The 15,548-nt window shown below is 42.8% G+C and overlaps 1 protein-coding gene across 1 annotated transcript; it reads left to right on the top strand.

The window, feature by feature from the left end:
- Window positions 1-14,237: 14,237 nt before the first annotated feature.
- LOC114637500 (calmodulin-alpha-like) lies at window positions 14,238-15,293 on the top strand. Its single transcript, XM_028785694.1, has one exon. It carries the CDS (start codon window positions 14,238-14,240, stop codon window positions 14,712-14,714), a length of 477 nt encoding a protein of 158 aa, XP_028641527.1. The 3' UTR covers window positions 14,715-15,293.
- Window positions 15,294-15,548: the final 255 nt, after the last annotated feature.

The following is a 15,548-nucleotide window of genomic DNA, read 5'->3' on the forward strand; positions in this document are numbered from 1 at the left end:
AGGAGAGGAGAGGAGAGGAGAGGAGAGGAGAGGAGAGGAGAGGAGAGGAGAGAAGAGGAGGCCTACTTTGCTCCACTCTGAGCATTCCTGTCCCCTTGAACCCACATTCCCTCTTCTGGTCACAGCCTTGCATATAGCATCCTGTCCTGAGCAGTGGGCATGGCCCTGTTCCCCTCACTGACATGACTGATGGGCATTGGTTGTGGGTACATGGGGGGTAAGCCACCCACCTCTCCACCCAGCAAAGACATACTAATAAACCCTCTATTGTTGAAGCCTCAACTGGGTCTGGTGGGCATGCCTACAATCTCAGCACTCTGAAAAAAGTGAAGTAGGATAGTGGAGAGTTTAAGCTCAGCCTGGGTTACAGAGGGAGGTCTTTCAGGAGGGAACTGAGTTTTTGACCAGTGTTGATGGTAATAAAACTAGCTTCCCATCATACAAGCCCAGTTGGGCCTGGTTTGGTACACACTGTGACTTTTGACCAAGTTGCTAACTTCACAGAGCAATCAATTGCCTGTATGTTAAGGAAGAGAATAACACCAGGCAGCTCTGACTTCCCCTCTAAATCATAGTATAGTTGCTTCTTCAAATCCAAGCACATGCCTGTTTACTAGCCATGATCTCTATAGTGCAACATCATCTTATGCCTGGCAGTCTTTGCCTGCCAGGTTCCTCCTGGAAGCTACAGCCTACAGTGTAGGTAAAGCAGCATTATGACCAACAGCACAGGCTCAGCTGCCAGGCTACCTCCATTCTAACTTCTGCTATGTAACTTTGGGCTAATGACTTTGCCTTTCTGTTCCATAGACTTCTCATCTGTAAGGCATTCACCCTTGAAGTCATTCCGAAGAATAAGTGGATTGATATGTTCAAACAGCTTTGGATTAGGGCTGGTACAAATTATGTTTAAATATTATCTTGCCATTACCATGGCTATTCTTCTTTTCTATTTATACTGTGGTGGTAATTTGGCATCCATTTAGCATCAGTGCCTCTCTTGGGACTTCATAGGATCTGTTAGGAATGACGCAGTCCATGTTCAGCTACATCCAAGACTTGGAGAGACTATGACCATCTTTCAAAGTTCAAAAAATGGATACTTCATTGTGGGACCAGCTCCAGATGGAGTACCATGAGAATCTCTGGCTTGACTGAGGACAGGGTGCAAACAGCCACTGCCTCTGCCTGCAAGCGGTCTTGGAGGGATGGAGTGCATACAGGGAGAGTCCGCTGTTGCCTCTGCTGCCTCTGACCATGTCCACAATGGAGAGGGAAAAGTGTTACAGCTCTTTGCTGAGAGGGGAGGTGCTGGCTAGCTAGTGGGGATGGGAAGGAGAATTGAAACCCTTTTTCAGTGTCATGTGCCCTTCCCCCAGCCACGAGCAGGCCTGAGACCTTGTTTACCACAATAGACCGAATAATAGAACCTAGGTGGAACTAGCCACCTTGGCTGCATGTCAATAGACACCTAGGTGGAGTCACCCACCTTGGATGCACGTACATCCTGCTACAGGAACATGACAAAAAAACCCCTGGGTTTGCCTTGAGACATCTCCAGCCATGACCTGTAACCAAGAACGAATTATCCCATCCAAGTCTCCTGGCTGAAACTAGGAAGGGTTCGGGCGGGGTCTTCCCCTTTAAATTGACAGCTTAACATTAAAGCATTGAGCCTTGATCAGAGAACTTTGTCTTGGCTTCATCTTTTCTCGCTCTCCATCCCCTTTTCATTCCCAGCCCTCTTTTCAGGTGAACCCGTTTGACTCATGGCCGCAGGCAGCTACAGTGTCACAGTTCTTGCTGAACCGGTGAAGTGTCCCAGTGAGGAGCAGACTAGCTGGCAAAGAGGGGAGGGTCTAGACAGAAGCTCTTGGACAATGGGATGATTCTCGAATGCACGTTTCTTCTGAGTTAGGCTAAATATATACGGTTTGGCCTGGGCAGTAGGTAACCCCTATTGGCTTGGTCTGAGAGCTTGGGGATGCCTCATCTGCATGTGGGAGAGCCTGAAGTCACTCCTATGTGACTGATGGTAATAGACCTCTCTGTGGGAGGGGCTGTGGAAGGCTGAAGCTGAGACAGCTAGGGGCCCAAAAATGGAGCTGAATGCTTTCTGTATCAGGGGGCCTTCAGGGTTCAAAGCTTGTTCAACCAGGCTCCTAGCTATCTCTCGTAGCTCACAGCCCCACACTTCATGCATTTGCCTCAGGGACTTTAAAGCATGGAACTAACCTACAGAAGCTGAAGAAATATATAACAGTGAGGGTTCTGGTAAAAGCAATCTAAAAACCAAAGCATCAAACCATGGCTTCTAGTGGCTTTCTTTCAGAAAGATCAAAGTAATAAAAGATGCCTCTGTGAGTGGAAAGATACCTTCCTCACAGCTCAGCCCCTTCTTTGGTCTTTGAATGAAAATACAACATCAGCTTTAAAAAAAAAAAAAAGGAAAACAGCAATGTCCCTTCCTCATGCGTTCGCCTTATTTCATCTACCCAGTCAGTATATCTTCACCAGGCAATGATGCACAACTGTCTGTGCACTCCAATTTTATTGTAGTCAGGCAGTGTTTATGGGTTTGACTTTCAGCTGACCATGGCAGGGAGTCTGGAGGCTATTATAACAAACACCTGCTGTATCTGTACTTCGGATGGGCAGTGACGGGTTCCCGACTGCTGGTACATAAGTATCATGGGCTCAGAATAATAAAGGACCCACCATTTCCTGGTACCCGGAAGGGCTCAAGGCATCTTTCTCTGAGAACTTCAAATTATTGCCATTTCTTTTAGTGAGGTTATCAAATTGCTGACTCAGAAGAAAACTGCAGATGATGGTTTTTAATGATATTAAACAAACAAGTTTAAACCATTTTCACAGAGCATCTTGTATAAGATCAAAGTGATACAGCAGAGAAAACTCCATCTAAAATTGCACTGAGTCAAAACAAAGGCAGGGTTTGTAAAAATGAGAACCTAAGACAAAGACTGGAGAAATAATGTGGGGTTTATAGCAGTGATATCTACCTGGAATGTGTCTTGCTGTAATTTGAAATAAAATTCCAAATCTCTACTTTCACTTGTTAGTGTAATCCTTTACCAGACCACTGAGGGGCTCAGAGAGGGGTGGGTGCCTAGGGATTGGACTGACCTCAGGAAATTATGTGTCAATGACTTCCTGTCTCTTGAAATCTGGGTAGGTTCACAACTGTTCTGTATAATGACAACTCCAGGCTTCTACTTCCGAGCCTAAGCAACCCGAGTCCTAAGAAATACAAGAAGAACGATGTACAACAAGGAGCTAAGGGCACAGGACTCCCACCCTACAGGGCTTTCTTTTATTTCATTTCTGTTTCCATGCACACCGTTAGATTGGCTGGAAGCACCTATGCAGACAGTTTGGGCTACACTAGGCACAGAGGCCTGTGTCTCAGAGATTAAGCACATGTGTTCCCAAAGCCAGATCAACTGGAGAGTAGGATTTTATAGTCACCACTGAGAGATCTCAGAGCACTTCTGAATGGTCAGAGACCAAGGTACTCTTTGGCCCACAGTTTATGCTACAGGGATTGCTTAGCCTCAGAGTAAGATTTGAGATAAGAGTACTTAAGAGCAAACTGTGTTTGGGAACCTGTTTGGTTCAATGTCCCCAGGGACTCAAGCACAGACATGATGATGTTCAATGCACAGCAGAGATGGCTGCAGATGAGCTCTTCCTCCTTCTTCCTTTCTTCTGAACTGCAGAGGTTTTGAAGGGGCCACACTGAGTTCAAGCACAAGTATACAGATCAAGCATAAAGAATGCCCAGTTCTGACTCACTGTGATGTCTTCTTTTCTTGATTTCTTATGAGGAAACTGAGAGCTATGACATCAGCCTGAATCCTCTGCCTTTGGTCCTTACCCTTCTCTGTAGATGAAGTTGTCAGGCTGATTAGGAACCTGTTCAGTCCAGAGTCAGTTACCTATACATTTTGCTGAGTCAGTTACCTTTACATTTTGCTTAAAATCTTTCTATGTCATGTGTGTCCAGTTTTCCTTTTCAATCTCAGGTCTCTAATTTACTGTAGCTTGCAAACTCCAAGGTCATAGATAACTATAGTGAACACATAAAGCTGGAATAACTGTGAGTGGCAGGGACTTGGCCCCTGGGAAGCCGCACACATTACTGACTGGACTAGTTCTTCCAGTGTTGCCATCCAGGAGCATGGGCTCTGATTAGCAATGAATCTAGATTCTTGTGTGAATCAATAATTCATTAATTAATGAATTCATCACTTGATGAATGCCAGATTAAGCAAAGTAGTTTTTTGGTGGGGAGGGGCTTTTATTTATTTATTTTTATTCTGTTCTCATGTATTACACCCCAACTATGGTCTACTCTCTCCTCTCAGGCTTGCCCTCATCCCCAGACTCACACCTTCCCCATTTCCCTTCAGAAAATAGTAAGCCTCCCAGGGATATCAACCAAACATGGAAGAAAATATGTTTTTGTCAGACTTTTCAGTAGACAGAGACAGGATCCAAATGGCTTTAGACCTTGGACTAGACAGGTAATATTCCAGGGAAGAGACAGGGATGGCTCAAAAACAATGCCAGAAAAGACTCAGGAATAGAAAGTATGTCTGAAATGGACTCTTTAGTCCTTTCAGAGATAAATGGATCAAGACACAAGTGTCCTGAGGAGACACTTTGGTCAGTGATGAGAAAAATCCCAGTCTGAAGTGTGCCGGTTGGGATCTGCCTCAGTGACTGGGTACATTCCTGGAAGAGTGAGGGAGTAAGGAAGAGGTAAGCTTGGGCTCAGGTGAGTCAGGAAGTGAGACATTAAAAATTTGGGGATATATCTATTATTGTCTGTCATGGTTTGAATATGCTTGGCCCAGGGAGTGGCACTATTTTGAGGTGTGGTTCTGTTGGAGTAGGTGTGGCTTTTTTGGAATAGATATGTCACTGTGAGTATGGGCTTTAAGACCTTCATCCTATCTGCCTGGAAGCCAGTATTCTGTTAGCAGCCTTTAGATAAAGACGTAGAACTCTCAGCTCGACCTGCACCATGCCTGCCTGGATGCTGCCATGTTCCTGCCTTGATGATAATGGACTTCTGACCCTATAAGCCAGCCCCCATCAAATGTCCTTATAAGAGTTGCCTTGGTCACAGTGTCTGTTCATAGCAGTAAAACCCCAACTAAGACACGTTTTGAATGTAAAAACCTCCTCTCTAGGCTCATGTGCTTTACACGTGCTCTTCATATTGTGATAGTGTTTTGGCAGGGGTTGAAATCTTTAATGTTTTGTACCCAATCAAAAAAAATAAGACCCTGAGTATATAATGCCTGGCCCCTTCCCATTATGGCTTCTGCACATGTCCTTTCCGTATGTCTGCTATTAGTTTCCTCTGCCATAGTCTCCTCCTGTCTTGATGTTCCCTCTACCTTAACCTATTGACTGAACCCTCAGAGGCATTGAGTTAAAAAAAAGTCTTTCCTTTCTTAGGTTGTTTCTGTCAGATATTTGGTCACAGTAATAAGGAAAGCAACTGATACAGGATGTTTGATGATTCGGAGTTTGTCTGTGTTGACTTCGTGCCTTTAGAAATTTACTGGGTTTGGAGGAAGGGCAGACAAGGCTATAGGTTAAGATTGGCCCTGGTGTATGCTTCTGCCCTGACATTTGGCTTATTAATGAAACAATCTACTGCAATGATCAGGCCTGCAAATATGCTCTAATCTGGATCTAGTTCTCTCATACTTTGCCTCATTCCCATAATGCATTACTGATGTCATTTTGGAAGCATCTACCAAGCCCAGGCACTTTTTGCAAAGACAAGCTGATGTGTCTGTAGCACCAGAAGCAGGTGGTTTTGGGATGATGGATCTGAGATTCCATAGAAAATAAATCTGTTATCTTCTAACAGTGCACAAAACATGCTGTCACTGCCAGGCCTCATGATCATCCTTCAGTTTCCTAAATTGCTTCACTGCTGCTTTCTTAATTAAGACCCATTAACTTGTCATATATTGATAACAGGGATGACCCTGAAATAGGTGGATAAATTAAAGCTCTCTCGTTCCTCTACTTTAATATGACTGCATCAATTATTTTTGTCAATAAGGGAGAGTGATGAAGGGATGGAGAACTAACAAATGGATTGTGACAAAATATTGGTGTTTACAGCTGGAAACTCAGTGTGTGTCAGATGCAATCTATCACCCTTTAATTTCATAGTTTGCTTCCAGGGATGAGCCAAGGATTTCTTGTGCTAACAGTCCCCAACCATAGAGGACAATACAGGACATGGAGCATCCCTTATTTTGCTATAGCAGTTACACAATGGCATTCATAAAAGACCAGATCTAGTATTCAAATGAAATTTGGTATAAATGCACATGGTTGGCTAAACAAACACACTCAGACACTGAATTCTCAGCACAAAGGAGATTTATTACCTGAAAGGAACCAGCAGGGCCCTAAGGGTGGTAGTAGATGTACTGACTCTGGATCAAAGACAAGAGCAGGTATCTCCACAGAAGTGGGTTTTTAAGGAGGGAAAGGGGAAGTCTGTGGTAGGGTGAGTTGATAAATCCTGATTGGACAAGTTAGCCTATGTAGTTAAATAATAAACTTTGATTGCTGGACCTTGGTGACTTAGTCAGGCATAAGGACATGGCCAAATAAGGGAATAGACCTTGGAGTCTAACTTTGGAAAGGTAATCAAACAGCTTAGCAAGGGAGAGGAAAGAGGAGAGAGCAAAACCTGCCGGTGCCATGTTTGCCATGTTCAGCTTGTTAGAGATCCCTTCAACTATGACACTGGTTTCAGCCGGGCAATGGTGGCGCATGCCTTAATCCCAGCACTTGGGAGGCAGAGGCAGGCAGATTTCTGAGTTCAAGGCCAGCCTGGTCTACAGAGTGAGTTCCAGGACAGCCAGGACTACACAGAGAAACCCTGTCTCAAAAAAACCTTAAAAAAATAAATAAATAAAATACAGAAATTTCACATGATAGTCTGAATTTCTAGTTTCTGAAAAAAAAAAAATTCTCAGATCTGACATCATCAGATCTGTCTTCCAAAATGGCAGTAAGAGCTGTCCTTCCATACATAGTTAATGGTAAGTACCTGGTCTGCTTGTTATTACTCTTATGCTTTTTTAAAAGTTCTTTATAGTAAGGAAAAAATAAAAAGACTTCAAATATGTACTTGTATAAGAAGTAGAAGAAATACAGACTAAGATGGTTTAAGTCCTTAGGCACTCGAGGAAACAGTGATAGAGCAAGCCTGATAATCTGTTGTTTCCACATTGTTATACAAGGACAGGCCTGATGGAGCCAACTGAAAGTAGCTGAACAGTTCTTTGCTAGGAAGCCCTGCATTCTAGCCAATGTGGCCATATATAAAAGGGGCAGTGAATGGTTAGTATCAAAGATGTCAGGAGAAAGACCACTGACCCGGATCATCATGGCCAAGTTAATGAATATAAGCTTTTCTTATTCATATACACAGGCGGCCTCCTCCTAAAGTGGGGTTCAAGAGGTCAGCATTGGATATGAGGAAGACAAGACTTTGTAGCTCAAAGGTCAGGGGTTTCCAAATGGGGAATTTAGTGGCAAAACAGGCAGGGTTACAGGAGCAGAGGATAAGCATAGCAACTTAGTCATAAAGACTTTATGAAATACAGACATGATTGCAAAGTGGTGGTAAAAACAGGTAGTTATAACAAGGTAGCCATAACACCCATTTGAAACAAAGGTAGAGTTGCAGGCTGGTTCTTAAACTTTAAGCAAAGTCATGATTACCATGCCTTGAACAGGCAGTACAGAACTATTTCTTACAGGTTACAGGTGGGGCATAACACAATCTTTGAGCAACAGAAATTTAATCATAAGCAGAAATGAACCTAATTTTTTCTTTATTATAAGATAGCTTTTCAGCCTAACATGGAAGCAGGCTGGATCTTCAGAATCTAGAAATAGAATTCTATAAATCATGGATATGGTACAAAAACAAAACAAAAGTACACACACACACACACACACACTCCAGATCTCTATCTCTCCATTGATCCTACTTTGCTTCTTTGTTTCTATGATAAACACTGACCAAAAACAACTTGGGGGCTGGAGAGTTGGCTGAGAGGTTAAGAGCACCAACTGGCCTTCCAGAGGTCATGAGTTCAATTCCCAGCAACCACATGGCAGCTCACAACCATCTATAATGGGTTCTGATGCCCTCTTCGGGTATGTCTGAAGATAGTGACAGTGTACTCACATACATAAAATAAATAAATCTCTCTTTTTTTTTTAAAGAACAACTTGGGATGAAGAAAGGTTCTATTTTAATTTATAGGCTGTATTTAATTTAAAAGTTCTATGTAATTTATAATCCATCATTGAGGGAAGGCAAAGCAAAAACCTAGAGATATGAGACTTCAGCAGAGACCGTGGAGCATCTTACTGGCTTGCTTCTTATTGGCTCAGCCTACTTTTTTATACAACCAAAGACCACCTATCCAGAAGTGTCACCACCACAGTGAGCTGGGTCCTACCACATCGATTATTAATAAAAAGAAATGCCCATACAGTCTTGCCTGAAGACTAATCTGACTGAGGTATTTTCTTAATTGAGGGTCTGTCTTCTCAGATGAGTCTAGCTAGTTTTGATTTGGCCAAACCCATGCAGCTCGGATCAATTTAATGAATGGAATTTATTCATATTCATTTTACCCCTGTTGGTTATCTAGGCCACAGTTTTTGCTCCACCCCTTCTGTGTGGTAACAAACTTTGACAATTACATGAACATCATGGTCATGAGCCCTCAGCATTCTAAACATCTAAATTAGAAAATAAGAGCTTCCAGAAAGGAATGTCATGAAGTGGGTCCCTTCAATAGCAAATCTAGGAGGACATACTAGAGGCAGAGGGCTGAGAGGAGAGCATGGCAGGTGCTTGTTTTCTGTTCTGAAGGCCCATGACTGCATGAGGGTGCTACCTTGTGGGACTGCGTAAGGGTATTCTGGTTCATGGCTGGGCATGAGCCTAGAACACCGAGACTCTACGTGAGAACAAGCAGGCGTTCGGCTGCGCCCCCAGAACCCAGAGTCCTGCAGTCTTGTCTCCATAGACATACATTGTTCTTCAGTCACGTAGGCCATTACAACCCCTCCCAAAGTACACAGGTAGAGGGTGACCATAGGCCTCAGGCCTTAGGGATTTACATACTAATGAAGGCCAGAGGGTGGAGCAAATTAAACATGCTTCCCTGAACCTCCCCCTTCCTCCCTCCCTATTTAACTCAAGACTGCCCTGAGTTTTAGGGGGGCACTTCCAGATCCATCCACCATCCTCCATGACAATAAATTCTTTTGGAATCAAGGACTTCCTCGTGTCATTGGGACCTGCTATCACCAAAGCCTCCCGGCCTCTGGAACCTTAGACATTTCTCCTGCATGTGGGACCAGCCGCTTAGGAACCCCCGGGACATGCCCCACCACACAGTGGCCTTTATTTTCCCACACTACCTCTAAGGTTTCCTTTTCTACAAAAAGTGCTCTTCCAGGGCTATTTTGCCTTTGGGATGTGCTGGCTCAACAGGAGGTAGCTCTGGACACATGACAAGGTATAGACCAAAACCTGGCAATGTGGGGGAATCTGAGTTTAAGGAACACCGAGGTGTAGAATATAATGTCAGACTCCAGCTGCTGCTTGGGTCACAGGCTTGCAACAGCCCCTCCCACACAGCTACTAACAGGCACCCGGCTGAGACATTGTCTGTGAAAGACTTCCAGGGAATGTGAGTCTACATCAAAGAGATGTGGGTGGCCCACACAGCCTCCTTCCCATCCCTTTCTTGCTTTCTGCCTGGGAATCAGAGAACCTGACTGTAGGTGTGTGCTGTGAAACGTCCTCCATCCCCTGAAAGATAGGAGACACTCATTTTTGACATGTGGGACATGAACTCTCTTCAGAGCTCCCACCATGTTGTTGTCTGTCTGTCTGCCCATGGTGTTAGTAATTCTGCTAAAAAACTCCATTTCCACAACAATGTATCCCAATGTCCCCTTATATCCTTCCCTCTCCCGAAATCTTTCCCTGAGCCACTGTATCTGAAAGGCTCTTCTATTTTCTTGTAGGTAGAGGAACCTAGAGCTTTGCACATTAGGTAAGCATTTTCTTACTGAACTACATTATCAGCCCTGCAGAGCTCTCTGAAGACCTTGGTGTATCTTTAAAGGGTTACAAAACAGGATTGATTCTTGCCTGAAGCTGTTTTGTGGAGGCCATCAGGCTGGCCAGTTGTGACTGTGTACATCTCCCCCCACAACACACACACCTTTTAAACCTCCCATCAAGGAGACTAAAAAGACACCTTAGCCACAGGCAGTTGGAACCAAAAGGGAGGTGTGGGGATCTGGCAATAGCTGGACTCTCACTGAAGGCCTTGGCAGTGTCCCTCAAAGAGGTGTGACTCTTGGCATTACTTTCAATCTCCTGCTTCAGTTTCCTTAGGGCAGCTTTGAGTTCAGGAACAAAGATCTAGTCTGGGATTGCTAAATGCTTGCATTGCATAAATGTGGCTCTTGCCTTGATTTTGGCATCAAAACAAAACAAAAACAAGCAAACAAGCAACATCAAAACAACAAGACAAAGAAACAAAAAGCTGAGGAATTGTCCTAGACTTTAAAATGATGAGCACAGGCAGCAGTTAGAGTCTAACTTCACTTTGAGAATTTGGTTCCTGTCCCCTCTGTCTAGGTACTTCTGGGAGTCAAGAAAATACTGACTGAGAGGCACGGTCTGTAGATGCTGGTGTTAACAGCTGGAGGCTGCCCTCCCCACTCCCTGGCATGGCTTTCCATTGTATAGTTAGCTAGTGTCATTAGTTAGAGGACATTCCTGGGTCAACAAGAGAATACTTCAAACAGCTTTGCAATTTGAAATGTTGTTATGAACATTAGATGAAATTGATGGTGACCATGCAAACAATAATGATGTCCTATTCTTCAGATACAAGGTGGATTGGAGATGGATTCATAGTAAAATAAGGAGCCAAGCTGTGGAGTTTTCCTATCTTGCCCTTTCCCCTCTGTTACATAACAATGGCAGGAACACATTGTTTTGAACTCTTACATGGATGGTATTAGAAATCAAAATTAAATCACTTGTGATTTAAAAAAAAAGAAACCATCAGAACCTCATGGCTGACAAGATGGTTCTAAAGGTAAGGGTGCTTGCTCCCAAGCTTGAGGAGTTTGATCCTGGGAGCCTCCAGGAGTAGAAGGTGAACTGACTCCTACATGTTTGTGTACTCTGTGACACAAGAATCATAAATAAACAAATCAGGACCCCAGCCTGCTTATTGGTGTGATATGAACTTCACCAAATAACTAGATGCAAACAAACTGGTTTGTCTTATAAGGAACATAACTTTGAAATGATGAGTGTCTTTTTGTTATTGTTTTGTTTTGTCACTGTTCTTTTCAGCTCTTCTCTGTCTACTCAATTCATTTCCTTTTGTGATGAAAATGCCCACCAGTGAGGACAGATTGTTTTCTGTCTGTATTCTTGGTCTCATTGGTTGAATAACTGATAGATGGAAACAGCAGGCAGAAAGTAAGCCTTTTGTTTAGAAAGCTTGAGAGTTTATACACAGAATACCAATGCAGCATTGTTAGTGAGGGCCTTTTGTGTGGCACTGTTTCTGGGGAGATGTGGACAAATATCTACTGTCTTGAAATAAAGAACTGACAGCAGACAAAAAAGAGGATGCTGCCTAAGCGTTGTTACATTAACCAACAAGTTTATGGGGGTTCCTTATAAGAGTATGGGAAAAGGGATACTTCATGTGTTATGCACTTCAGTTTTCTCATTTATAATAGGTGTTAATACCAGTATGTGCTAATAGTGAAAGTATCAGTATCAGCATAGGACTCCCAAGTTCTCAGCACCAAGAATCTTTATTTGCCTCGAGGGACAAAGGGCAGGTGATAAGAGACAAAGGCAGAAGATGAGGATGAGGGAGAAGGGGAAGGGAACAAAGGAAAGGGGGAAGGAATATTTGCTCTGAGGTGGGGGAGGGCCACAAATGGCTGTCTTCAAATAGAGAAGAGAAGACATGGCCTATAGAGATGGCAGTTTATAAATGTAAAAGGGAAGCCTCTGTGTTAGAATGAGATATTTAATTTTAAACAGGCATGTTAGTTAAGTGAACCAATGGGCTTTTGATTGCTGAACTTGAATACTGTGATGGCTGAACCTTGGTAGTCAACCTCAGGAATAGGAAGTGAGGGAATAGACCTTGATGGCTAGCTTTAGGAATGTAATCTAACAGGTTTAGCCAGGTGGAGGGAACTGGGGAGAAAGGCAAGGCCTGCCAGAGCCATGTTTGCCATGCTCAGTCTGAGTAAATCCTTTCAAATAGGGTTTGGGAAGACTACTACCAACCTGGTTTCCAGCATTCCTGTCTTCAAGAGTTGACATTCCAATTTTACCCCCAAAGTGATGCACCATGGTCATCCCAGGAGGAGATGGTCTTCGTTCTTCTGACTGTGGCTACCTTGATGTCCTCTCTCATATCTTTTCATTTGTCCTTATAACTCTGCTACTGGAATAGGTAGATATTTCACTCTTGAAGACTCTTCTATCATCCCTGTTCCAATCTTTCCAAGAGCTTTCTAAGGCCACCTTTTCCCTTCTGCCCATCTGTTTGAGAGATGACTTCCTTCTTTCTGTGGTGGGACAGTTGATGACTGACAGACCTCTTTACATTTTACTAACCCAATACATCCAGTTAAAGTGTAATTCAAGAATGGCTGGATATAGCTTTTGCCTCTACTGAGCCTATTTCTCTTTTCTGCAAGGTGAACAACTGCCTTCTACCCTATTGGCTACATTGGGTACTGATAGAATGGCTCTTTAGGGAATGCTGATCTGTTAATTACGTCATCATGATTATGAAACCTAGTCATGACTTAGTTTATGTTATTTTCAAAAAAGTCCTGGGTCCTAGTGAGTTAGGAGACAAGCTTGGGAACATTCTGGGAAAGTTATGGTGCATCCACACCATGATACAATGGGGCCTGTACATTTTCATTCTGTCAGACCTTCAGTTATTGTTTAGATAAGCACTGTCAAAAGATTCAGCCTTACTACATGCCAGACAGTACTCAAGCCCCAGATTAACGTTCGGTTAAGCATTAGAGTAGCTTTGGATCCTGGGTCAAATCTGACTCTGCCCTTGGATAAGCTTGCTTACAGAGTAGTGAGCATTAAATTTTCTATCTCATTGGCTTAATTCGTGGCATTTAAAATCATTTATGGACTGATGCATAATAATTGCCCCTAGTTGTAATTCTAATAGTTATGTTCTCTAGCCAAGATATTTAACGGCTAATTGTGTATCAAGCCAAAGTATGATTTCTAGGACAGTCCATCATACAGACTGGATCTTGTCAATTCCCTATCATGGTGTTATTCATTGGTGGAGACAATTATAAAAACATAGATTAAACAATGATCCCACCAGAGCAAAGGTACCCCTGCATCTTTTTAACTCCTTCACAAATCCTTCCCAAGAATGTTATTTTTTGACCTATGTGATCTCTAAGACTTCATTGCTATGCCTGCTCCAAGGCAGGGTTCTTAGAATTGTGTGTAACTCTGCCACCAGCTTCTGCTCACCTCATTTGTGAGAGCCTCCTCTGTTGTGATGCTCTCAGCATTCAAATGGAACTGTCAGGGGGAGTACAAGTGACTGTGGAATCTATGGTCACCTTAGACAATCTTCAGCTGTGCCCCTGAGCTGGCAGCAAAACAGACTTCTGTAACCTGCCATGCCTCACCTCACTTTACCCTCACTGACTACACAGAATACTAGTCAACTCCCAAACCTTCTTGGAAACCTGGAAGATTCAATTTTGTATTTACATCTGGATCATTTCTGAGGACTGATAATCACCTAATGACATCATGGAAATGTTTTTGATATTTTGATTTACGTTTAAATTTTATATATGTATACTGTATTTATACCATTTCCCTCTAGCTCCACTCCTTTTCAAATTCATATCCTCCCTTTTTTAAATTATTATTGTTGTACACACACACACACTCACACAATCTATTGGACAAATTCAGTGTTAGTTGTATGTATAGGTTTTGAAAGTTTCTGGTTGATTAGTCCAAGGAGAGCGAGCGAGTTGAGTGGTTCTCAGGTCTCGTGTTGGAAACCCGTAGCCCTTGTAGGATGGCTGACCAACTGATTGAAGAGCAGATTGCAGAGTTCAAAGAAGCTTTCTCACTATTTGACAAGGACAGGGATGAGACAATAACAACAAAGGAGCTGGGGACAGTGATGAGGTCTCTGGGGCAGAATCCCACAGAGGCAGAGCTGCAGGACATGATCAATGAAGTAGATTCAGATGGTAATGGCACAGTTGACTTCCCTGAATTTCTGACAATGATGGCAAGAAAAATGAAAGACACAGACAGTGAAGAAGAAATTAGAGAAGCATTCCGTGCATTTGATAAGGATGGCAATGGCTATATTAGTGCAGCAGAGCTTCACCACATGATGACAAACCTTGGAGAGAAGTTAACAGATGAAGAGGTTGATGAAATGATCAGGGAAGCAGACATTGATGGGGACAGTTCAGGTAAACTACGAAGAGTTTGTACAAATGATGACAGCAGCGAAGTGAAGACACTGTACAGAATGTGTTAAATTTCTTGTACAAAATTGCTTATTTGCCGTGTCTTTGTTTGTAACTTATCTGTATAAGGTTTCCCGCCTACTGTCAAAAAAAATGCATGTATAGTAATTAGGACTTCATTCCTCCATGTTTTCTTCCCTTATCTTACTGTCATTGTCCTTAAACCTGATTTTAGAAACTTGATCAAGTACCATGTTGCACGTGGCTTACTCTGGATCTACCTAAGCCCTTCTGCACATCTAAACTTAGATGGAGTTGGTCAAATGAGGGAACATCTGGGTTATGCCTTTTTTAAAGTAGCTTTTAGGAACTGTCAGCATGTTGTTGTTGAAGTGTGGAGTTGTAACTCTGTGTGGAGTGTGGACAGTCAACAATATGTACTTAAAAGTTGCACTATTGCAAAACGGGTGTTTTATCCAGGTACTTGGACACTATTTTTTGTACTGCTGGTACTGTACCAGAAACATTTTCTTTTATTGTTACTTGCTTTTTAAACTTTGTTTAGCCACTTAAAGAAAATCTGCTTATGGCACAATTTGCCTCAAATCCATTCCAAGTTGTATATTTGTTTTCCAACAAAACAAAATTACAATTTAAAAAAAAAAGAAAGAGAGTTTCTGGTTGTGTAATGTGACACAAACTCTCGTGCTTTTTTGCTGAGGCAAGACCCATGGGAAGACACATGATGTTTAGAGAGAGTATAAATAGGACTTAATGGGCTTTGCAATGGTTCATTGGTCTCATATCTTTGCTGATCCTCACTTCATTTAGAGAGGCAAGACAGAGAACTTCTCCTGGTGTCCAGAACCATTCCTGCCTATGTGCTGCTACACACTCCTCCATGA

This window comes from Grammomys surdaster, unplaced genomic scaffold (assembly GCF_004785775.1).
Source record: "Grammomys surdaster isolate TR1022 unplaced genomic scaffold, NIH_TR_1.0 125323, whole genome shotgun sequence".
Lineage (NCBI taxonomy): Eukaryota > Metazoa > Chordata > Mammalia > Rodentia > Muridae > Grammomys > Grammomys surdaster.

Bases quoted from the DNA above. Each gene is read 5' to 3' on its own strand.
- LOC114637500 (XM_028785694.1), top strand. From the start codon at position 14,238: ATGGCTGACCAACTGATTGAAGAGCAGATTGCAGAGTTCAAAGAAGCT.